This window comes from Denticeps clupeoides, chromosome 18 (assembly GCF_900700375.1).
Source record: "Denticeps clupeoides chromosome 18, fDenClu1.1, whole genome shotgun sequence".
Lineage (NCBI taxonomy): Eukaryota > Metazoa > Chordata > Actinopteri > Clupeiformes > Denticipitidae > Denticeps > Denticeps clupeoides.
The window spans coordinates 9,765,034-9,788,712 of NC_041724.1; the positions used below are offsets into that span (position 1 = coordinate 9,765,034).

At 41.5% G+C, this 23,679-nt stretch overlaps 5 protein-coding genes across 6 annotated transcripts; 3 read left to right on the forward strand and 2 right to left on the reverse strand.

Moving 5' to 3' along the window:
- Positions 1-1,235: 1,235 nt before the first annotated feature.
- On the forward strand, positions 1,236-3,014 carry LOC114767924 (turripeptide Ici9.1-like). Its single transcript, XM_028959840.1, has 4 exons — positions 1,236-1,422; positions 2,000-2,028; positions 2,172-2,281; positions 2,774-3,014. Exons 1-4 carry the CDS (start codon positions 1,374-1,376, stop codon positions 2,817-2,819), a joined length of 234 nt encoding a protein of 77 aa, XP_028815673.1. The 5' UTR covers positions 1,236-1,373; the 3' UTR covers positions 2,820-3,014.
- A 1,263-nt stretch (positions 3,015-4,277) lies between these two features.
- LOC114768421 (serine protease inhibitor Kazal-type 1-like) lies at positions 4,278-10,270 on the forward strand. Its single transcript, XM_028960686.1, has 5 exons — positions 4,278-4,368; positions 8,661-8,903; positions 9,036-9,064; positions 9,159-9,265; positions 10,092-10,270. Exons 2-5 carry the CDS (start codon positions 8,855-8,857, stop codon positions 10,135-10,137), a joined length of 231 nt encoding a protein of 76 aa, XP_028816519.1. The 5' UTR covers positions 4,278-4,368; positions 8,661-8,854; the 3' UTR covers positions 10,138-10,270.
- A 1,914-nt stretch (positions 10,271-12,184) lies between these two features.
- Positions 12,185-13,593, forward strand: LOC114767997 (serine protease inhibitor Kazal-type 1-like). Of its 2 annotated transcripts, none has more exons than XM_028960013.1 (4): positions 12,185-12,291; positions 12,584-12,612; positions 12,739-12,848; positions 13,457-13,593. In XM_028960013.1, the coding sequence occupies exons 1-4, from the start codon at positions 12,252-12,254 to the stop codon at positions 13,518-13,520; spliced, it is 243 nt and encodes an 80-aa protein (XP_028815846.1). In that variant the 5' UTR covers positions 12,185-12,251; the 3' UTR covers positions 13,521-13,593. The 2 variants fall into 2 exon arrangements, with proteins under 2 accessions (XP_028815846.1, XP_028815845.1); XM_028960012.1 differs by having other exon boundaries at positions 12,190-12,291; positions 12,736-12,848.
- On the reverse strand, positions 13,518-16,493 carry sil1 (SIL1 nucleotide exchange factor). The gene is made up of 9 exons (XM_028960011.1): positions 16,266-16,493; positions 16,048-16,186; positions 15,609-15,720; positions 15,460-15,556; positions 15,181-15,369; positions 14,917-15,038; positions 14,714-14,810; positions 14,471-14,635; positions 13,518-14,147 (listed from the first exon to the last, which is right to left on the reverse strand). The coding sequence occupies exons 1-9, from the start codon at positions 16,377-16,379 to the stop codon at positions 13,785-13,787; spliced, it is 1,398 nt and encodes a 465-aa protein (XP_028815844.1). The 5' UTR covers positions 16,380-16,493; the 3' UTR covers positions 13,518-13,784.
- Positions 16,494-16,926: 433 nt separating this feature from the next.
- On the reverse strand, positions 16,927-23,646 carry spdl1 (spindle apparatus coiled-coil protein 1). Its single transcript, XM_028960010.1, has 12 exons — positions 23,531-23,646; positions 23,090-23,260; positions 21,826-22,002; positions 21,347-21,541; positions 20,653-20,802; positions 20,468-20,566; positions 20,118-20,228; positions 18,640-18,777; positions 18,466-18,557; positions 18,205-18,392; positions 17,749-18,037; positions 16,927-17,114 (listed from the first exon to the last, which is right to left on the reverse strand). Exons 1-12 carry the CDS (start codon positions 23,534-23,536, stop codon positions 16,961-16,963), a joined length of 1,770 nt encoding a protein of 589 aa, XP_028815843.1. The 5' UTR covers positions 23,537-23,646; the 3' UTR covers positions 16,927-16,960.
- Positions 23,647-23,679: the final 33 nt, after the last annotated feature.

A 23,679-nucleotide genomic window follows, 5' to 3' on the forward strand; every position in this document is an offset into this window, starting at 1 on the left:
AATAATTCAATGTGAACAATTAAATATGTTTTTGTTAAATTTTTTATATATTACTATATAAATTTCACCCACATCTGCCATGAATATTTGAAAAGAGCAAAACTTGCACAATTAGTGAATTGAACCACAGATCAGATTAAAACCACTTCATTGTCCTGCAGTACAAACACCAGACAACGGACCACTGCTGCCACCTACAGAGAAGTTGAATTTTTGATTGAAATCACTTGAATGATTTATGAAAAACTTTGATCACAAGCTTTATTATTTATCATTTTGTGTTACCACTCACTTGAAAAAAAAGTTCTGCTAATTACCAAGGTTGTCAGTACTAGTTTTTATATTTTCTTTAACTTTTGGAACAGATAGCATTGTTCCCAGTCATGGTCATTTAGCAAACTCAATCCCCCCACCAATCTTTTATTGTTTAAGAAAACATTTTTTAGGACATCATATCTGGAAAAAATGATATCCTTCTCTGTCGTACAGGCAGACCTTGAAAAAAAAGCAGACATCTGAATCATGATTGTTATGGCACATTTCCCTCTCTCTCAAAAAAAAATTTTTTCATTCATTTTGAAGGGTTATGCTTGATTCTCTGCATTGAGTACATTCTTTTACTTCCTTAACATGCTCGTAAAAATACAATTATTGCTGCCATTAACCATCTACTAACAATCTGAATAAGCAACCTATACAGCTGTTTTCCTGTTTACCGTTGTTTTCATATTTATTTTTTGGGTTTTTATCTTGTTTATCTTGTTAAAAAGGGCCCGCTGCAGTCCAATTTACTGGGTAGATGAAATATTTGCACAAATAGACTCAGACATGAAAAGTAATTGGACAGAAGTTGGTCACTCAGTGTTTGAATTGACTTTCATTCCCTGTGGTTAACATCAATGGGCAGAAATAGAACCATTGTATGCAATGTCAAGCTCTTGCAAAAGTTTTAATTTGTTTGTTTGTACTTGGTGTGCCTGCGTCAGCTTTTATAGGAGCAAAGGTTTTTAGGTATGAAATTAAATAACATTAAAGTGTCATGTCTATTTTTTTTTCATAAACCTGTACAACTTAAATATTCAGATTCTGACCCTAATCTTTGAACACATCATTTCCTCTTACACTCGCACCACCCAAACAGCACAGACAATTACCATTTGTGACATCACCATGAAACCAATCTCACCATACAGGTTTTTTTGTTTCTGTGTGTGTGTGTGTGTGTGTGTGTGTAACACATGACAAAGGAGCGAAGAGGTGAGTTGGGAGGAGCGTCGGTGTGGGTCAGGACAGGGTGGAAAAACTCAGATTTTTACAAACACACAGTCTGACATCTGCTGAACTCGCTCACGATCGAAAAACCAGCCACCAAGATGAGGGCAACAATTCTGGTCTGCGCTTCACTTCTGCTTTACCTGTCTGGTAGGTAATAACCTTATGAAATGTACAGTAAATATTTATTTTCCTCTCGTAATTGTATGCTCAGTAGTAATAACCATGTTAATAATAAACTCAAGAACTCTATATACTTTTACTAATATTTCCAGACCCAAACATTATAAAGTGAACTATTTTGTGGGTTAATGTTGTATAACGTCCTTATTTTAGAAAATCAGGTCAGACAACAAGGGGAAATGATATGATATGTTACAACCCTTTTTACAGAATAGGAATATTTTTACATCCTCCATAGACTTAAATTAAAACACATTACATTAAGAAGTGGTATATTTCTTGAATTTTTTGTCAGAATAGTTTTCAGTATGATGTCCATGTTACAGATGCTAAACGGGGAGCATAACTATAAACCACAGGATTTCAACGAGAAATAAATGTAGATATGTTGTAATTTCATGACAAATTGATGCACCTCCTAACACAGTTGCTCAGCAACATTCCTTACGCATTAGTGTAGTACTGACTGCTGTGTATTGCAACACCGAAAAAAAAGACATGCTTCCGCATAATGATTGTTTTCACCCTCTTTTTCCTTGAATAGCTTTTACTTTGGCTTGGGAACCCAGAGAGGTGAGTCCATCTGCCTGAACCAATGAAATACAAAATGCCTCTGATGATGAATTCACTCAGTGCATAATTTGACTTTTATTTAGCTTGCACGTACAGTGCAGGGTGGATCTGAAATGCTGTAATTGTTGTATCCTCACCAACAGGCTAACTGCGAAAAGTACGCCAATTCGATCTGCACACGCGAGTACATACCTGTGTGCGGGGATGATGGCAAAACTTACAGCACAGAATGCACCCTGTGTATCGAGAACAGGTCAGATTTGTGTTTAATCCCCACATGCATTCACCTGTGATGTCAATATGACCAATCTCGTCAGGGATAATTTCAGACTTGTTTTTAATTAGAACCCACAATACACAGAGAACCATGACATTTTATGTAGCGCTAGAGTTTCTAAGCTTGGTTTTCAATTAAAGTTAAAAGAGAAGTTTCAAGGACATTAACATGAGAATGAAATGTGTAGACGCAGCTGTTGCTGGGAACACCCCCACCCGCCATGCAGTTTCAGTGATATCATTCTGACCGCTGAAACTAATAGTAATGAAGTGGTAACTTGGGGTGGTAGTGGTCTAGTGGGCAAAACACACACTTGTTAAGGTCAGTCTGGATAAGGGCGTCTGATAAATGCTGTAAATGTAAATAAGTTGCCACAGAAGTTTTGCACTCAACATTATACACCAGGAATAATACATACCAAGAAAAAATTCCTGTCAAAATAACATTACTGTTTTCTCTTCATTACAGCATGACAGGAACCATACCAAAGATCAAGTACAATGGCGAATGTTAAATGGCAGGAGTATCCTAGTGGCTCCTCGAAAAAACTTCTGAGATTCTCATACAGAAAAGAATTAATCAGCATTGTCTTTTATTCTTCTCAGCCCATGTTATGATAATCTTCAAGTAGTAATTGTGATTACTTACATAAAACCTGCTCTACGGCATAAACTGTGCAATACATTAAACTTTAAGAATGTAAATGGCATTTTGTTTTCGCTGTGACCTCATTGTAAACACACATTCATTCCATCTTCCTCCCCCAGGTCATGCTCAATGAGCACCAGTTCCTGGTACTGCTTCTGCAGGGTACTGAGGGAGCTCAGCGAGACACTGTTTGTTGATAGTCAGACTGGCAGTAGGGCATCATGGCTAAGATGGCACACAGGGTCTTCTCCTTGTAGTCATGGTCCTGGGAGGCTAGGAGTTCAGGCACCAGGTGGCACCAACCCTGTTCTGGCAACGCAGGCAGCAAGGAGACCTGGTCATACTGGCGCAGTCGCTCCTGATATGAAGAGTCAGGAATGTAGTCGAGACCAGTCTGAGAGATCAGTTCCAGTCAAACTGGAAAAAAATATAAAATCATTTGTTTTTGTGATAAAGGGTGATCTCCCTGAACTAGCCTGAAACCCTGTGTGTCATTGTCCTTGAAGGCCTGTTTATGTACCCTACAAGAAGCATAGATATCCAAGATATACGCTGTCATGACCAAATATAGGCACAATTACACAACATTGTACATTTATCAAAGAAATAAACCATACACAAAAACTGAAAAACAGACATGGGGCTGGAAATACAAACTAAACACAATCTTCTGAATCTGAAAGTACACAGCACAGAATCATGTGGAGACACATAACGCAGGCGAGCATCAAGGGAGTAAAACAAAGATGGAGCCTAAATGAGGACACAATGTTTTTTTGGAATGGTTGCATGAATCTTAAAAAAACAAGTTTGATAACTTTGCAGCGCTCATCGAATAGAAGGCACAGAATCCACAGGATGAACCTCATCTTCAGTCAACTTGTGTACAATCAGGGCAAATTCATGGCAGTCCTTTGTCATGGTGAGATTGTCTTCTTGAGTATGTAAGAGGAAACTATTTGTTCAAATTTTTAAAAGTGATTAGTTCAAGTTTTGTTAATTATAAATTAAACAACTTCAGTGTTATTACTGCGTGTCCACAGTAAAAGGTTTGTAACATATATGCCACATTGGGTTGGTACTCATCTTAGCCACTGATGAGCAGCGAATGTCCACATTTCTAAAAACCTTTAAGTCTTAAAATATATTGTGCTCCAAATCACTTTTGAATCTTTTAACAAGTCATTTCCTCTTCTATACTCAATGGCCCAGACGATTGCAATTTGCAATGTCAGAAGAAGACGATCTCACCATGACAAAGGTCTGAAGAGGTGGGCTGGGAGGAGTATAGCAGTGTAACACAGTCAAAACAGTTAGACATCCACTGAACGATATACTCCCTCACCATCGAAAACCAACCACCAAGATGAGGGCAACAATTCTGGTCTGCGCTTCACTTCTGCTTTACCTGTTTGGTAGGTAATCACTTTATGCAGCGTACAGTAGATACTTGCATTGTACAAACAAAAAGATTTGAAAGAGACAGAAAACATAATTTCATATAAAAAAGAAATATCCTTTTTGCAGAATGATATGTTCTCCTCATTCTCCTTGACTAGTTTTCACTCTGGCTAAGAATCCCAGGGAGGTGAGACACAGTCTATATGTATGAATGAAATTTTCCATCACACCAACAGCCTGACTGCAAAAATAATGCTGAAAGCCTTCTGTGTCAGATGAACCAGTAAGATACCTGACTAACCAAAAAAAATCTCTCTTGTGATGTTAAATATGTTTATCTAGAGTCATTTCGTGCACAGGGCCGGGTGTTCTGCACATGAGAACAAAATGTGCAGAAGCTGCTGTTGCTGGGAATCCACCCCCCTGCAGTTTCGGTGATATCATTCTGGCCACTGGACAGCAGCGGAGTTGATAAACTAATAGTAATCAAGTTAGAAGAAGTAATAACACCAATTTCCCAAAGAACTTTGGAGTCAGCATACTATTCTAATAAAACAGTTTACCCTGTCAAACTCATATCAGATTAAATGAATCCAAAACAAAGATCAAGTACAATGGCGAATGCAAGATCATAGTGGCTCCATGAAGAAATGACAGATCTTCTTTTATTTTTCTCATCTCATATTATCACCATGTTCAGATGATGGCTGCAGCTTCTTAAAATCTGATCTATGGCATAAATTGTGTGATTAATTAATTATTGAGGATGTAAACACACACATTTAGGAAGAACACAATTTGATATGTGGGATCTTTACAATCCAAGACAACTGACTCTCATTTCAAAAACTTCATTTTAAATTGTGCCCTTCCTCTATGAAAAAAGTGATTTCATTGGCACGACCACATATAAATCTTTGTTTTAGTCACGACTACGTACTTACAGGGGGAAGGAAGCGCAGAGGTGTGACATGCTGGGAACGGGTTTTATCATAAAATAAACAATAAATATAAACAATGGCGCGGTGGCCAAGAACGGGAAATAAAAGGGACCAACTGAAACAAACCCGCAGGCGTGTGGCGATTTCCAGACCTCAAAACACCAAACAAAAACTCAAGTTCATGCTCAGGTCCACGAAAAATGCCGGAGATTCCGAAGGGGCGGAAATCTCCGGGTTTTAAGCATTGTCAGGATTGGCCACCGGTCATGAGCCCAGCTGCAGTCAATCCTGACAGTTTTCATCTGCCTGGCAGACATACTTGGCTTGTTTATGCGCAGTCATCTCACCTGCCTTTACAGCCAATCAATGCTCAATCTAAAACATAAGTGACAACTTGCGACCCACAGGCCACATCCGCCCACGATATGGCCCAGCGATATGAAGCACTGATAACACACAATCAACATAGCCCATGAGGCAGTGCTTCAGTTGCCTTGCCGAACGCAATCCCATAAGTTTGTGCCCCTTGTGCAACTGAGTATGACACCCCGATGTAACACGCGGTGACCCACAAAGTAAGCCATGATGAGTGGTTTAAGTGATTTGCAGTTATGGAAGAAGCAAAGCATACGCAACATCGCCACCAGACTTGGACACCTTTTTTGTTTTTTTTCTGGATATTGTATTGCATAGTTTTTTGGGCTTTGGGCTGCTTTTTATGGGTTTTGGGCTGAACCATCAGCAAGAGCACCATTGGAGAGCACTCAGATCTCTTGTATGTATAGATTTCTGGTCAGCTGAGGACAGCTACAACAAATCCGTGGATGTCCTTATGATCACTGATCATTTTTACCAACCTAGCTCACACATTCCACTGCCATACGTCACCCTACCCCCAGAATCCCCAAACTAACCGTTGATCTCCTTTTCAAGGATGCGCTTCATGATGTGACAGTGTGCGATTAAGACACTATGTCAGGGCTCTTTTTCAAGCTTTGAATCATGCAATGGAAGTGGCTCAGAAGCACTGTGAATCAGAGCAAGAGCAACAGCACAATCCGTACAACAACAAGGTCAAGGGCCAGCCTCTGTGTGTTGGTGATCAGCCTTTGCTGGCAAACTAAAGTGTCAAAGGGAAACAGAAACTGTCTGACAAATGGATGTCTGAAGTCTTCACTGTGGTGGCCACATATATACCGGATCAGAGATCAAGCAGGAAATAAACAAGTTGTTGCATCACTTGATACTGTCTCGTGTCTGGATGATGGGAACAATGACCATACTGCCTTGTGGGTCTGGGCACAGTCCTCTATTGCATCCTAGTCACTTCCCCTGTCTGTGGTAGTTCTGCTTCTAGCAGATCCTTTTGCAATGGCCGCCCTGCTGCCAGACAGTCATCCAAATGGTGGAAACCATATGCAATAAACACTTTTAGCTTGGTGTGTAATTTAGATACTTTAAGTCACCAGTGTGGAGGTTGCTGCATCTGGATCAAATGCAGTGGCAAAGGAGACACCTTGAATGGACCCGGTCCATAGGAACGGCCTTTGATTCTTGAAAATGGGAACCAGGAAGTGGACTGCACCATAGATGGCCACCTCAAGGGGGGAATTGGTGGTGGGTTTGTTTGCTTTGTTTATTTAGTTGGGTCAATGTTGGTGATGAATTGGTTTGGTATCATTTATTGCCTTAATTCACAACTGATGGACTGAGTGTGATGTTTTGTTGTTTGGGAGTGTTTTAAGATGTAAGATGTACATCTTTGTTTGTTTATGCCCATGTGTCCTACAATGACCAGCCATTATATATGTTCCTCTGTGAGTTCAACTGGGAGGTCAGTTTGTTTTGTTACTTGGCCTGTTCAGTGATAATAAGTTAGGTTGCCTTTTGTTTAAGTTTATTTGGTTTTGAGGACCTCTGTAATGGGCTATTTCCAATGATTTGCTATGTTGAGATCTGTTTTGTTGTTGTTGGTGGGTAAATTAAAACTTTTCCTTTTCTAAAACCACCTGTGTCCTCATGCTTGCGTGCTCGCTGCTGTGGAAGATTTGATCTCAGATTCTTCTACTTCAGACGATTCTCTCAGTGCTGAGGGTTCGTCTCCAGTCCTCAGTGTTGTAATGTCACTTCCCCATTCTAATGCTTCTCGGGTGGCACAGTCAGACAGCCAGTTCACTTCCCGAATAGGTTGTCATTAGACCAGTCTACCAACTGATTGAGTCTGTGCCACAATTTAAATCTTTCTTGGGGTTTGAACCTAGGAGTAATTGTGTTATTCATGTCAGACAAGGAATTCACACAAGGAATTTGGTTCTGGCAGTTGGTGACTTTCCAGCAACATGATATACAGACAATGTGGACAGACAGTGTAGACAATACACAATGGCATTAAGGCATAAAGACAACTAGAGAATATAAAGTGCAAGTGACACAAGCGGGCAAGTTAAGAATTAAAATATATAGTGAAGTGTATAAAGTGTCTTTTAAAGCAGAACACATACAATAAATACAATAGATTTTATCCAAAAGTAACAGAAGTAAGGACAGTAATTAGTGTATTAACAGTAAATTGTAAAGGTGATGTACAGGTCAACTGTTGGTGATGCTGATGGCATGTGTTCTGAAACCTACTGGCTGTGGTCTGCAGTTATCTGCAGATAACGTCTGCCAGAAGGGAGAAGTTCAATCAGTTAGTGTCTGGGGTGAGATGAGTCTGTGATGATTGGGGGGCACCAATGATCCTTTCTGCTGATCTAACAGTTTGTTGTAGATGGATCCTGTCTTGCTTGGTGGCTGCTCCAAACTCCAAAATAAGATCTGCAGGATTGAGGAGATGTTACTGTCTCACTTCAAGTCAGGGGAAATGGTGGTACCCAGGAACTTGAAGGTCTCCACAGTTGACAGTGGGCTACCTGAAATAGTGAGAGGGATCAATGCAGGGGCGTGTCTCCTGAAGTCCACGATCATCTCAACAGTCTTGAAGCTGTTCAGCTCCAGGTCTTTCTGACTGCGCCAAAGCACCAATTTTAATAAACCCCCCAGTACACACACACACACACACACACATTTGTATGTTGTTGGTCTGGGTGTGTATGGTTTACAAGGCACCTTTTGTTGCCTACTGAGTGTAATGGGCTCTGCCTGGCGTCGGACTGAGCCCTCAATTCTCTCATCCCTTTGTTAGGGAGCTCCACCTGCTGGTTTTCTTTTACCTGCGGCCTGGTTTTCTGTATTGTGGTTTCATAATGCACTTTTATATCTGCTTTTGTGCCCCCACTCGCATTTATGGGAGCACATGCTCTGTTTAAGAGAACTCCTCACCCTTTTTGACCTGTACATCACCTTTACACTTCTATACTCACCAGATGGCTCAGACGATAGCAATTTGCAATGTCAGCAAGAAGACAATCTCACCATGACAAAGGACTGAAGAGGTGGGCTGGGCGGACCCACTGGCAGGGGTCAGTGGGTCCATTATAACTTTATACAAAACACAGTCAAAACAGTCAGACATCCAGTGAAGGATATACTCCATCACCATCGAAAACCAACCGCCAAGATGAGGGCAACAATTCTGGTCTGCGCTTCACTTCTGCTTTACCTGTCTGGTAGGTAATCGCTTTATGCAGAGTACAGTAGATACTTGCATTGTACAAACAAAAGGATTTGAAAGAGACAAAAAACATAATTTCTTATCAGAAAGAAAATAGTATGTTGATCTCCTCTTTCTCCTTGACCAGCTTACACTCTGGCTGAGAATCCCAGGGAGGTGAGACACAGTCCATATGTATGAATGAGATACCAAGTGCCATAATCATGGTTCAGTCGATGCAAAATTAGATTATTTTCCATCACACCAACAGCCCAACTGCAAAAATGATCTTGAAAGGATATGCACTGGGTACAATCCTGTCTGCGGGGACGACAATGTCACTTACAACACGGAATGCCTTCTGTGTCTGGTGAACGAGTAAGATACCTGACTATTCAAAAAAATCCCATTTATGTGAAAACCTGTCATTCTCCTGTGATGTTAAATATGTTTAAATGTATTTAAAACTACTTTTAAACTTGCACCCACTAATAACCATACCACATGACATTTTATTTAGCATTTCAATTTATAAAACTTGATATTTAAAGCAAAAAAAACACTTGGACTTGGGGCAAGTGGTCTGCACATGAGAATGACGCACAGAAGCTGCTGTTGCTGGGAATTCACCCCCCTGCAGTTTCGGTGATATCATTCACAGCAGCAGATTTTAAAAACTAATAGAACTAAACTAACGATCCAGTTCTACACTGCAGAGTCCATCCTGTTCTCCTCCATCACAGTCTGGTATGAAGGAGCCACCAAATAGGACAGAAACAAACTGCAATTAACTGTACAGACAGCAGAAAAGATCATTGGTGCCCCCTGACCTCCATCCAGGACTTGTTCCTCTCAAGAACCAGGAAACGGGCAGGGAAAATCATCTCAGATCCCTCAAATCCTGGTCAGACTTTTTGATCTGCTGCCCTCTGGCAGACGGTACAGAAGCCTGCAGCCTCGCTGTCACTGTCCTAAACTGTTACCTATTCACTACTGCACTTTATTACACATTTATTATCTCAGCAATCCACAAACTTTGTATTTTTGAATATATAAAATTAGTTTATATTGTATATTTATATTGTATGATTCTGAAAATAATATCAATAGCTCCAATTTCCATAAGAGCTTTGTAGTCAGCATACTATTCTAATAAAATTGTTTACCCTGTCAAAAATTACATTCCGATTTCTCTTCACTACAGATTGAGTGGATCCAAAACCAAGATCAAGTACAATGGAGAATGTTAGATCATAGCCGCCCCATGAAGAAATTATCAACTACTGAGCTTCTCTTTTATTCTTTTATCACAATCTTCACATGATGACTGCAGCTTCTTAAATAAAATGTGATCTATGGCATAAATTGTGTGATAAATAAATGATTGAGAATGTAACACACATTTGAGAAGAATACTATTTGACACATGGGATCTTTACAATCCAGGACAACTTTTTAAATATGTTATTTAAAATGTACCTTTCCTCTATGAAAAAATGAACCATGAAAACAAGGCCAGTGTCCAAACGCAATGTAAAACACAGTGACGCAGTGGTACAAAACAGTGTTAAAACATCAATGACTAGACACAGACATGACACATCAGCATACATTTATACACATGAACACAAGAGAACACAATCAGGTAATCAGGGCGACCTCAAACCTGGAGCATCCAAGAAAGTCAGGTTTATAACACTAGCAACATGAGGATCTCTCTCTCATATACATATATATACACAGAAAATAGTCCTTCTCACAGTTCAAGTTTTATGGTCTACAAACAAAAACCTCAAGTGGACACACCAGTTCACTGTTTGAAACAGTGGCGTGTCACACGCCTGCTAATCCCACAGCCTTATATCATTATTACTGAGAGGATTCCCAACATTCTCCAGCTCAGCCATCTCTCTTCTCAGCCCATCTATCGGTCGAAAGTTTACCTTCAGTGATGTTATTTACTGGTTTGTTTTGGTGCCTGAGACATTATGACAGTACTGAAAAGTACACTTTTACTACAAGCAGTTTTAAAGTACTGTATTTTCTACAGTAAATTTTTCAAAACAGGCTTGTTAACCAAATTTAGATGTTAGATGAGTGCGGACCTCTGCAGAGTACATGCAGATTGACAGTCAACACCACATCTTCCAAGCAACCAAAATGATCTTTAAAAAAGCAAGTATACTGTCTAGCAAGCAGTCCCAGAAGTATGATGGCATCCACACACCTACATGCACACAAACTCTTGACCACTATCTGCTAAACCCAAGGTAGGGTGGCAGTGGCCTGTAACTACTAATTGTAAGTCGCTCTGGATAAGGGCGTCTGATAAATGCTGTAAATGGCCTAGTGGGTAACACACTCGCATATGAACCAGAAGACTTAGGTTCAAAGGCTTAGGTACTACCATTGTGTCCCTGTAAGTACTAATAAGTCACTCTGGATAAGGGCATCTGATAAATGCTGTAAATGTAAATGTACTGGGTGTTCATTAAGGTATGCCATATAACCTTTGCTTGTAATTTCTCCATCTTGCACACTGGTATAATTTTAATGTGTGTTTTGTCCAAGGAACATCGCCCTTTATAGTGAGGCTCCAGTATAGTCCAGTACAGTACCAGTATAAATCTGACATGAGGTCCAGTTATCTTTAACCAGAGGCGAATGTGTTACTCTCTAGGCTACTTACTTTTATACTTTAAGAGCCCATAGCCTTTTATTTTCACTTGAGCTGAAGATGTTCAATCAGTACTTTGATTTCTGCAACATAACTAACTGTTTGATATCATTAAGACCACAAAGCTCCTCGCAGAAATTAACGGTGGCTGGTCACTCAATGCAATGTACTCAATAATTGCCTGTGTTATTTTCACAGCATGTGGATTGTCTCTGGACATTTTCTCTTGTCTTGCGAGAGTTTGCTGCAGCGTGGGTTGTGTTGGTTTAGAGGCGTGGGTAAACTCTTTGTACTGGTTGTCGTGTTGGGATTTTACCCTGTGATTAACCCCTTACACGCCGATCAAACATAGACATTTCTCAGACCCCCGGTATCGGGGGACTTATAATGAGTCCTTTAGAAAATGTGATATCGAGGCCAATACCGGAATCGGTGCATCCCTAATGCATACTTCAGCCTCATCTGCCCACCACCCAGACGATTGCAGTGTTTTGCAACGTCAGCATGAAGAGAACCTCACCATGCAGGTTTTTTTTAAACATACCAAAGGAGTGAAGAAGTGGGCTGGGAGGAGCATTTGCAGGGGTCAGGACCAGGTGATAAAACTCAGTTTTATAAGAGCCACGGTCAACACAGTCTGACATCTGCTGAACACTACACTCTCACAATTCCGGACCAGCCGACAAGATGAGGTGCTTCTGTGCTTCACTTCTGCTTTACCTGTCTGGTAGGTAATCACCTTATGTAGATTACAGTAGATCTCTTTTTTTTTCTCTTTATTCTACCCTTTGCACTAAAACGCATGTTAATAATTAACATTTAATAATACTGCATACTGCATGTTTCTTTCATACTAATATTTGCAGTTAAAAAAAAAAAGGTAAGCTAATGCTGAACACTTCATCATAACTATAAGCCATAATTTAGATATGAGAAACTACAGAAAAAGCAGAGCATGATTGAAATAAAATATCCTTCTACAGAATGATTTTTTTTGTCCCCTGTTCCTCCTTGAATAGCTTTCAGTCTGGCTGACGACCCAGTAGAGGTGAGAGCCAGTTCATATGCATTAATCAATAAAACATAAAACACTTATAATTACAGTTCAGTCAGTGCAAAAATTGATTTACATGTACTATGCATATACTATGTTGTATTTTTTTAACACCAGCAGCTTGACTGCAATAATGATGCTAATTTCCATTGCACTCGTGAACTCAACCCAGTCTGCGGGGATGACGGCCTCACTTACACCACAGCATGTGTTCTGTGTCTGGAAAACAGGTAGGATGCTTGGAGAACCACAAACAAGGTCAGATCTGTGTAAAAAGCTCCCTCACAATATCCTGCGGTGTTAAATAGGTTTAAGTACAGTTCTGTGTATTGTGTAAGAGGTGAGATTGTGTGGGTTTGGACATGCAGAGCAGCATTTTGGGAGAAGGATGTTGAGGATGTAGCTACCAGGCAAGGGGAAAAGAGGAAGGCCTAGTAGGGGGGTTTATGGCTGTGGTGAGAGAGCAAATACAGGACACCCCTAATGGTAGCAGCAAAATATCTTTTCATGACATTTCAATAACATGATGTGTGTAGACTAAGAGTCTCTGTTATCCTATTCTTCTCTGAGCAGCAATACAATATTGGTTTCCATCTATAAACTTTTGCTTATAGGAACCTTTTGCTTATTCATTACCGCTTATTTTATTTAGTGCTAAATATCTTCTCATAAATGAAAAGCTGGACACCACAACACAAGATTTGATAAACTAATAGCTGTGAAGCTATAACAAGTAATAACACAAATGTCTATAAGGGCTTTGCAGTCAGAATGATATTCTAAATCAGAAATGGTTAAACCCTGTCAAAATCATATTCTTGATTTCTCTTCACTACAGAGCGAGAGGAACCCAAACCAAGATCAAGTACAAGGGCCTGTGCAAGATCACAGACTTCAACTAATGAGAATCTCTTTTATTCTTCTCATATTACCACTTCATGTGATATTGAAGTGCAGCTTCTTAAATAAAATCTATGGCATAAATTGTCTCAAAATTAATTATTTTGTAAATGTAAACACATTCTTTACAATCCATGACAACTGACTCATTTCAAATAATTCATTTTAGTTGTGCTCTTCCATGAAAAATGATCTTGTGTTTTGTTGCTCTATGAAACCAAGGCCAGAGTCCAAACACAACAGGCTTTCGGTTCTCCACCAGATCTTTATTGCACTATCAGTGCTACTGTATCTAGCAACGTGAGGATCTCCCCAAAGTATCCATCTTCCTCCCCCAGGTCCTGCTCAATGAGCACCAGTTCCTGGTACTGCTTCTGCAGGGTACTGAGGGAGCTCAGCAAGACACTGTTCTGTTGATAGTCAGACTGGCAGTAGGGCATCATGGCTAAAATGGCACGCAGGGTCTTCTCCCGCCAGTCATGGTCCTGGGAGGCTAGGAGTTCAGGCACCAGGTGGCACCAACCCTGTTCTGGCAACGCAGGCAGCAAGGAGACCTGGTCATACTGGCGCAGTCGCTCCTGATATGAAGAGTCAGGAATGTAGTCGAGACCAGTCTGAGAGATCAGCTCCTGTACGAGTTAAAAAATAAAACAGCATGAGGGCCAGTCAAGCTGGAAAATAATGCCAACAAAGAGGGGAAAATAAAGGGTGATCTCCCTGGCCAGTTTGAGACCTTGTGTAAGTGGTGTTAAATAATGTTTTAGTTCACATAAATTATTTTATTGTTTTAAATGGTTCCATTTGAAATGTGATATAGTTCATTTTTACTAAGTGTTGAGAGCTACATCTTGTGTATCACTGTCCTTGAAGGTCTGTTTATGTACCCAAATGCCTGGTGTCAGCCCTGACCTTTCTCCTATAAGAGCCCACTGTGACAAAGACGCCACGTCACCTTTTCAATAATCAGATCATAGATGACCGTGACGATTCTCAAACGCAAAGCATCTCCCCCGGCAGTCTGGAACAGATCTGCCAGGACCTGCATCCCACCAAGTTTCAGGAAGTGGCTCTGGGCATAAGGGAAGTGGCGCAGCAGTGACGCAACAGCAAACAATACCTAAAAAAAAAAAAAATTTGTAAAGTATGACATATTTTAATTTCTGTTGGAAGAAATATAGTAGTTAGATAAACATACTTTTTTCTTAACGTTCATAGGCCGTGAGGTTGCAAGCAACATCAACAATTTCTGCAATGCACCTCCATCGACTGCCTCCACTTGAACTGCTGGATTACTGAAATGATAAAAAAAAAGAAACTATTTTAAAAATGAACATCATTTGGATTTCTTTAGTATCGCACACAGACGTAGACTCATGTATATTTTAATATGTAACACACCTGGAGACAGCAGAACCCAACACAAAAGCAGCACTCTCTTGCAAACGGAAATCTGTGCCATTAAGAGCATCGATCACCAGCTTCATTCCACCCATGGGCACCAGATTCTGAGCATTGTCCACCTAACAAAACACAAAAGTTGCCCTGGATAAGGACATTTGCTAAATACCATGAATGTAAATTATTGTTTCATTACACGCACATAACTCTCTGTTTCCATATCTCTCTTTATTGAACTACCCCATCCCAAGCCATGGATCTCACCTGGTGCACAAGGTATTCTAGGTCAACAAGAGCTTTGACCTTTTCCTCTACTGTGGAATTGGAATTGTTGAACTGAGTTATTAATCGCCTCATAATCTGGGCATCTGTCTCCATGAGCATATCCAGCTCAGCCATGTCTCTTTTCAGCTCATCTATTGGTCGAAACTTTGCCTTCAGTGATGCCTCTTCCTGCCACAACAATTACAGCTGTTTAAAAAAAAAAAAAGATCCACACAAATGACCAAAACCAACAAGTCCAGCATCAGTTCCTATTCTTACTTCTGGTGTTCTGGAGTCCTCCACACCTTCTTTGAACATCTTCAGAGCTTCTTTCAGCTCTTGTGCAGTGAAGGAAGGAGACTGCGTGTTTACCAGTCTGAGAAAACACAAATATGATACATGGGAATACGGAAAACTCTTAAGTGCATCGTTGCCCATCTCTGACATATTTTGAAGCGCCACTGTCTTCATCAAGCTTCACCTCTCTCTGCCCAGTCTGGAGGTTCAGTCTAACATGGGAGCCTGCCGGAACTGCCTGGCCTAAATAAAAAAAAAAAAAATTATAAAAAAGTTATAAAACAACGATATACACACATTTTAGGAAAGTCGGAAAAAGCAAGAACTGGATATGTGTGCAATTCCACAAAGCAAAGTTTCTCAGTTCTGTATGAAATGTAAGGTATAATACATGACTTACTAAAGGAGCCCGAACGTGTGGTAATAAAATTAATATTTTGACTTGACTGATGATTGGTTAGTGATCTGTTAATCGCTTACGTTATTCAGAAATTAATTAATCTTTCAAAACAAACAAAGAATCCATCCGTGCATGGATGTTATGGTCACCTGACAGGACACAAGTCATACCTGGTTTGAGTGTTTGCCACTGACTGGTAGGCAGGAACACCTCTGGATCTTCTCGATCGGGCTCGTCATCAACCCGCGCCTCCCCGTTCCCTGCGCCGATCGGCTCCGAACCTTCAACAACAGCGACCGCCGAGGGCGGCTGCGCACGGCGACACGGTAAACACTCTTAAAAAGCCCCATTTCATTACTCCGAGGTGATGGCGCCTCGCGTCACCCACCTTCTCGCCGGCAACGGCGGCGAACAGGAGGCACAGCAGCCACAGGACGAGCCTCATCTCCAGTCCACCTCTCTGCTGAATTCGCGGCCAATCTAACGCTGCTGCCGACAACATGGATCAAGCAGCGCCAGCCTGGTTGTTGGCGGGGCCGGCGTGCTCCATGTCCACGGTAAAAGGCTCGTAATACACGTGCAACGTTGGGCTGGTACTTGTCGTAACCACCGACGAGTGACAATATTCCAAGTCAAACAAACTAAAGCCAATCACATGCAGAGGCGTGGACAACGGCCTCGTACCATTGGTCGAAAAAACTGTCAATCAAAAAAGCACGAGTGACGTACAGGGAAAAAAAAAAAAAATCATACGTCACGCCATAAACAATCCTTCCGTTTTACGTTGAACTCGCATGTTTTGGGGATTTTAAATTAGCTTTATGACAGAAAAACGAACTCATTAATACTTTTACGGTATTAATTTACGGTAACATGAAAGCACGTTGTAAGTCGCTCTGGATAATGGAGTGTCAAATACCACAAACGTGGCATTTAGTAAATCACACATTCAGAATACAGAGTTTTTATTGCTAAACATTCTTAAAATAGTACAAAGTTCTGTATTTGACATAGCTGTACAACATAGAAATCTTACAGATACGGTTTCCTCATGTATTAATGACCCAGTTGAGAGAGACAGCATTACTGTTGGATGCACTGACGTTCCATGGTTTCTTCAGTGCCAGCATAGATGGGGGCAGGACACTTCGGTTGCCTTTTCCTCTGCCCTCTCCGGTTCTCCTCTTCTCTGTCCCAGTCCTCTTTTTCCTTGATTGAGCAGGCCTCTGTTGGAGACCTATAAAAAAAAAACATCCAGGCTTTAACCAAATGCCTTATTGTGTATGATTGATCAGAAAGGGGACATGCACAGAATATAGTTTTTTTTTGCATTCAGCTAACAACACAAACCTTCAGTGTTGAGTGTATTTTCCACAATTTTAAAACAAAAGAAAATGTGCAAACAGATCAATTTGTTCACAGTGCAGCAGTTTCCAAAGTGTATGTGTGTCTGATGGGGGTATCAAACTATGTTGACTAATGTATGCTACAAATTAGAAATAAATGTAAGATGTGTGATGTAAGATGTGTGATCAGACGTTGTAAAATGACCATGTTTGAAATGTATCCAAATGGAGTCTGAAAGCAAACATGTACATCTGGTGTACAAAGGCACAGAAAAATGAATACAGAACAATTGTGCATAGACATTGTAGTAGTGCATCCAGCCACAACTTGAACTGTGGCGGGTAGGGTCTAGGGTTTGAAGTAAACAAGCATGCTTTCCTGTCCCTTGACTCCTGAGAGGCTGAAGGGCAGCACTGGACGAAGTGTGAGGGCCCTAACAAAGCCCAGGAACAGGAAAGATCTGTCCACAGTGCCACAGAAGAGTATAGGGCTTGCAGGAGGAAGCAGAGGATGAAGGCACCGACCTGGGAGGGTTTGGGATAATGACTGGTGGCTCCTCACTGATGCAAATGCGCTTGCTCTCGTGTGGCAGACTGGTGTTTGAAGCTGTTGCACTGACAGGCAGCAGTGGGGCCACTGGAGGCCTTTCCTCAGCAGAAGCGGGTGCCTGGGGCTCAGTGCCAGCCTTCACACCTTCAGGGAGCTCCAGCTTCTTGGAAGGAGGCTCCTTTGTGCTAGGCTGGGGGCCCTCTGTTGCATTACCTACTGGAAGCTTCTCTCGTCTGCGCTTCTGAACACGTTCAGTGGACAGTTCTAGTTATTTAAAAAAAAAAAAAAAAAAAGTATAATAGTTTACACACATTGTTATAGCAGCCTGTTGCAAAGCACTGTAAAGGCTTTATGAAGGGTAAACAGTAACTGCCAGCTATTAAATACAGGGCCTGGTATTACTGAACGAAGCAAGGTCATACACTACTTACCTTGAGGCTCATATTTCATCTGAAGTTCATCCACCTTGATCTGCAGGTTGAGGTTGGCACTTTGGGTCTGTTTGAGGATCTGCTGAACAGCAAAGAGCTTCCGCTCCATCTCCAATACTCTCTGGCCCTCTGAGATGGCCTTCATTCTTTGCAAGGACAGCTCATGCTTCAGCTGTTCTGCAGCCTTTCTAAACATAAAGGACATTTGCTTTTGTAAACAACGCGTCCTTGCAATGGTCTGAGAAAACTATTTGAACTTACTCTGAATTGGATAGTTTCATTTTTAGAAGGTCTATGTAGTAGGTCTCATCGTGAAATTCAATTTCTGCTGCTTGCACACTTGGACGTCGGGCCTTTATATGTAATTAGAAAATTATATATTAATTGACATGCAAAAAAAAAAAAAAAAAAAGACTAGTGACAGCTACAGCCTACCTCAGACTCAAGCTGTTGCACCTTTGCTGCAAGGGCCTCGATCTCGCTGTTCTTCTCTGAGAGCAAGTTCTGCAAACGTTCCATCTGCTCTTTGTTTGCTGCAACACCCTGTATGCGCAGCATGATGGCAATCTGTGACTGCGGGCAGGAAGAACAGACATGAGGTCAATGTCCCAGTTCAGTAGATGTCTCCAGTTGTGGCCAAAAGTGGCAAATACTGGTTTTCGCAAAGTTTGTTGCTTCAGTGTTTTTAGATATTTTTGTCAGTGGTGCATTAAAGTATAATTATAAGTATCAAATTCCGGGCCAAATCCTTACTGATGGCAACCCATTCCTTCATAATCAGTGCTTGGAGTTTTCTGGGTGTCAGAATTTGTGGCCGTTTGTCCACCCGCCTCTCTAGGACTGACTACAAGTTCACAGTTGGATTAAGGTCCTGGGAGATTACTGGCCATGGAGCCAAAATTTTTGTTGGACGGTTGGGAGAAGTTACTGTCACAAGACGTTTTGGTACCATTCTTGACTGTGTTCTTAGGCACAATTGTGGGTGAGGCCACTCCCTTGGATGAGAAGCAGCTACACACATGAATGTGTGCAGCTACACACATGAATGGATGCTTTACTGTTGGCACGAGACAGGACTGATGGTAGCACCCACCTTTTCTTCTCCGGACTGTCATTTTTCCGGATGCCCTAAATAATTCGAAAGGGGCTTAATCAGATAAAATGACTTTACTCCAGTCCTCACCAGTTCAATCCCTGTACTTTTTGCAGAATATCAGTCTGTCCTTGATGTTTTTCTTGGAGAGATGTGGCTTCTTTGCGGCCCTTCTTGACCAGGCCATCCTATAAAAATCTTGGCCTCACTGTGTGTGCAGATGCCCTCACACATGCCTGCTGCCATTCCTGAGCAAGCTCTGCACTGGTGGCACCTCGATCCCACAGCTGAGTCATCTTTAGGACACGATCCTGGGAGTTCCTGCACTTTCTTGGGCACCATGAAGCCTTCTTAACAACACTTGAACCTCTCTAAGGTGCAATCTTAGTAGCAGCAATATCCTGCCTGTGAAGCCCTTTTTATGCAATGCAATGATGACTGCATGTGTTTCCAGGTAACCATGGTTAACAGAGGAAGAACAATGATTTCAAGCATCATCCTCCTTTTAAAGCATCCAGTCTTCTATTCTAACTCAGTCAGCATGACAGAATGATCTCCAGTCTCGTGCTCCTCAACACTCTCACTTGTGTTAATGAGAGGATGACTGAAATGATCTCAGCAGGTCCCTTTCTGGCAGGGCTGAAATGCAGTGGAAATATTTTTTTAGGATTAAGTTAATTTTCATGGCAAAGAGGGACTTTGCAATTCATCTGATCACTCTTCATAACATTCTGGAGTTGATGCAAATTGCTACAATAAAATGGAAGCAGCAAACATTTGGCCACGACTTTACTGCAGAGGTCCAGATAAGATGCGTTACCTTCATGCGATGCAGCTCCTGTCTGGAGAATGCGTGCTGTTTCTGGAGGGACTGGTACTGCACCTTCATGCTGATCAACTGCCTCTCCATTGCTGCCCTCTTATCCTCTACCTGAGACGGTTCATATAACGGTAATTAACACTAAAGACAAGTTTGCATGGGAATACGTTCCCTAAGGAGTTCTGTGAAAATAGAAGTGCATCACAAATGTACACAGTAATATTATTGCAATGCTCTCCAAACATTCCCATTCCCCTTCCAATGAATGTGACAAAGTGACAGAGGATCCAAGTTATATTTTAAGTAATTAATGCTAGGTTCATATGGAAAGTTAACTCTGTGTACTATACCTCAGCAAATAAGGAGTTGCCTTTGCCGTTTACATCCTGTGCCTTCTGAAGGACCTGGTCTAACTGGATCTGGAGATCTTGTTTATCTTCTCTGGCTTTCTGGTGCATAAAAAGGTCAATTACAACATGAAGTCCATCAAAAAACTCTTTACAATTAATTGGGTGATGGTTCAAACTCTTGATACCTCCAGTGCATTAAAGTAGGAGACTGCCTCTCTCTCGCGCTCTTCCTTCTCCTCGGACAGTTGCTGCACGTGCCGCTGCAGGCTGCTGTTTGACAACTGCAGCTGCTGTTCTTTGTACTGGTTCTCTTGCAGTTCCTGTTGCAGGGACACCTGAGATAGGCAAAAAGGCAGAGAATCACTCCTCCAATTACAAACTATCAGCATTACATATCGAAACATACGTTACAGGAACAAAAGCCAAGAAAAGAAATACATAAAAACACATGTAACTGATGATTTTCGATATGCAACACCAACACATTATTTAAAGCACCATAACTCAACCTATTGATTGTTAAACAAGACATGTCAGGTGTGTGGTTAAGGCATATAAATTCATTCTACATGCTTGAGAAGGTGCTAGAAGGGTTTGGTTTTCAAAAATGGATGCAGTTAACCAGCTGTGATAAGGGCAAGGGATGGTTATATCAAGATTCATTACACTTATATTGAATGTTGTTGCATTACACTTAAAATATGTCCGTTTTATGCATTTCTGAATGCCTAGCGGGTAAGGAAGCGGACCCATAATCAGAAGGTTGCCGGTTCAAATACCGAACCACCAGGGTGCCACTGAGGTGTCACTGAGCAGAGTACCATCCCCACACACTGTGTATCAACAATACATATTTATGCATAATACAGTTCCCTGTACCACATGCGACTCTAGTTCCATTCGCTGTGCCTCCATCTCCATGATCTCTGAGGACATGGTCTCATGAGCTCGCTCAGTAAGGGCGCGAAGTTCTTCGGTCTTGTTGCTCAGGGCCTGAGACTGCAGCTCCAGCTTGTGTCTCAGTTGTCTCTCAGCAAGCTGGGCTTTGTCTCGCTCTGCCTTCATCTGTTCATTCTGAGACAAAAAAATATATATATATGCAGGTGGCTATGTTACAAGCCTTTTCTCAGGACTGCAATCACTCAGCACATACAATCACATCTAATTAAAAGTCCTCAGAGATTTCTTTACACAGGATGCCCTTCCTGGCACAACCCTCCCCTTTTACCTGGGCTTGGGACCACCACCAAGAAATACAGTCACATGCATCTACAGTAGCTGGGTTAGTTTCAAGATAATGTAATGATTGTTTATTGCCTCCACATAAATTGCATTGACTAGTTCCCATCCTGTCTGACCTTGTTCCTGCAGTCACTGAGCTCCACGGCGTGCCTCCTCCCCTGCTCGGACTCAAGCAGCTCAAGCTTCTGCTCATACTGCTTCTTCATAGCATCGAAGTCCAACTTCAGGCTTTCCATCATGCGGGTCTTCAGCTCCACCTCCTTGTGGAGGGAGTACTTCTCCTGCTCCAGAGCCTGGTACACATTACTGCCATCAGATTCAGAAAACAAACAAATATACAGACACAGGGTACAAAAGTATTTCCATGACCCTATGTTCTCTGAAATTTCTGTGCAAATATGGAAGGGGAAAAAAAAATCAGTCAAATTAATCAGAAAAATGTTAAACTAAAATTGTAAATTAAAATGACAACTTAAAGCTGTAATTCTCATCACTTTTAAAGGCAACCCACGCAGAACCACGTGACGTGGTTAACGTTGTAGTTGTAAATGAAGAAAAAATGTGCTTCGTTAAAACATTCATGTGTTAAATTAGATTTCGGTTACTTTTCCAGAACTTTATATGTTTATTTCATATTCCAAAACTTTGCAAGGCCTTAAAAAAAAAATGGTTTTAATGATTGTAGGAACCCTGTATATATGCAATGTATGCTTTATTGTGAGGAATAATAATTACTAAAGTTTAAAGGCCTGTTATGCAGCTCTCAAACATATTGCTAACATATATATATATATATGTGTGTGTGTGTGTATGTGTGTGCCTGCGTGTGTTTTCTTTATTTTCATGACCATTAACATTGGTAGATTCTCACTGAAGAATAGCCCTTTGCTCTGATTACTGCTTTGCACACTCTTGGCATTCTCTCGATGAGCTTCAAGAGGTCGTCACCTGAAATGCTTTTCCAACAGTCTTGAAGGAGTTACCAGAGGTGTTTAGCACTTGTTGGCCCCTTTGCCTTCACTCTGTGGTCCAGCTCACACAAAACCATCTCAATTGGGTTCAGGTCCGGTGACTGTGGTCAGGTCTCCACTTTTTTTGTTAAGTACATAACTCCACATGTGTTCATTCATAGTTTTGATGCCTTCAGTGAGAATCTACCAACGTAAATGGTCATGAATATAAAGAAAACACATTGAATGAGAAGGTGTATCCAAACTTTTGGCCTGTACTGTATATATTGCACAAAACAGTAGAACAGAAATGCATAACACGTTGGTGTGTAAATATGGGGTCTGAAGGTGGCACAAGGGTTGCTGATGCCGCAAAGTGCACTAAAACGTGGGCCTAATGCAAGCAAACGAAGAGATGTCTGGTCCTCACTTCCAAGGCATTTGTCATTTCGATCCGCTGCTCCTCCAGTTTGTTCTGAAGGGTCAGCTGGTCATCCAGAAGCTCAAGCCCGTACTGGGCGGCCTTCTGCAGGGCCTCCTCCGTCTCCCTCAGCTTGCATCTCAGCTCCTGCGCGATTCCGGGATCTGCATTCGCAACAGACTTTACGAAAAAAAAAACAGGCCAAATTGAAAGGTTTTAGTTGCATGTTGACAATATATTACGGACAGACAGACGTCTATTGAGCTGGCTATTCGGTGTATGCCGGACGTCCAGGGACCTTTATCGTATGAAAGCGTAACATTAAGTGTCCCGATTTGGACTATGCGTGCTGTAATAATTGTGCTGGTTTTCCCTATAGAATTTAATATGACTAAGTAATAATGATTGTCTAAGAGTTTAAAACGCTTCGCCGTGCTGTAGTGTTTTTACCTCCATAGCTGCGCCGCGCACGGAGACCAACTGTCGGACCGCCGAACTCGGTTTAAACTCAGCTCCGGCTCCCTAAGTATCGCGAGAACACGCCGGCCCGCTGCAACCGTGTTGCCAGATCCGTGTGTCAAAAGCAGACTAACCGTAAA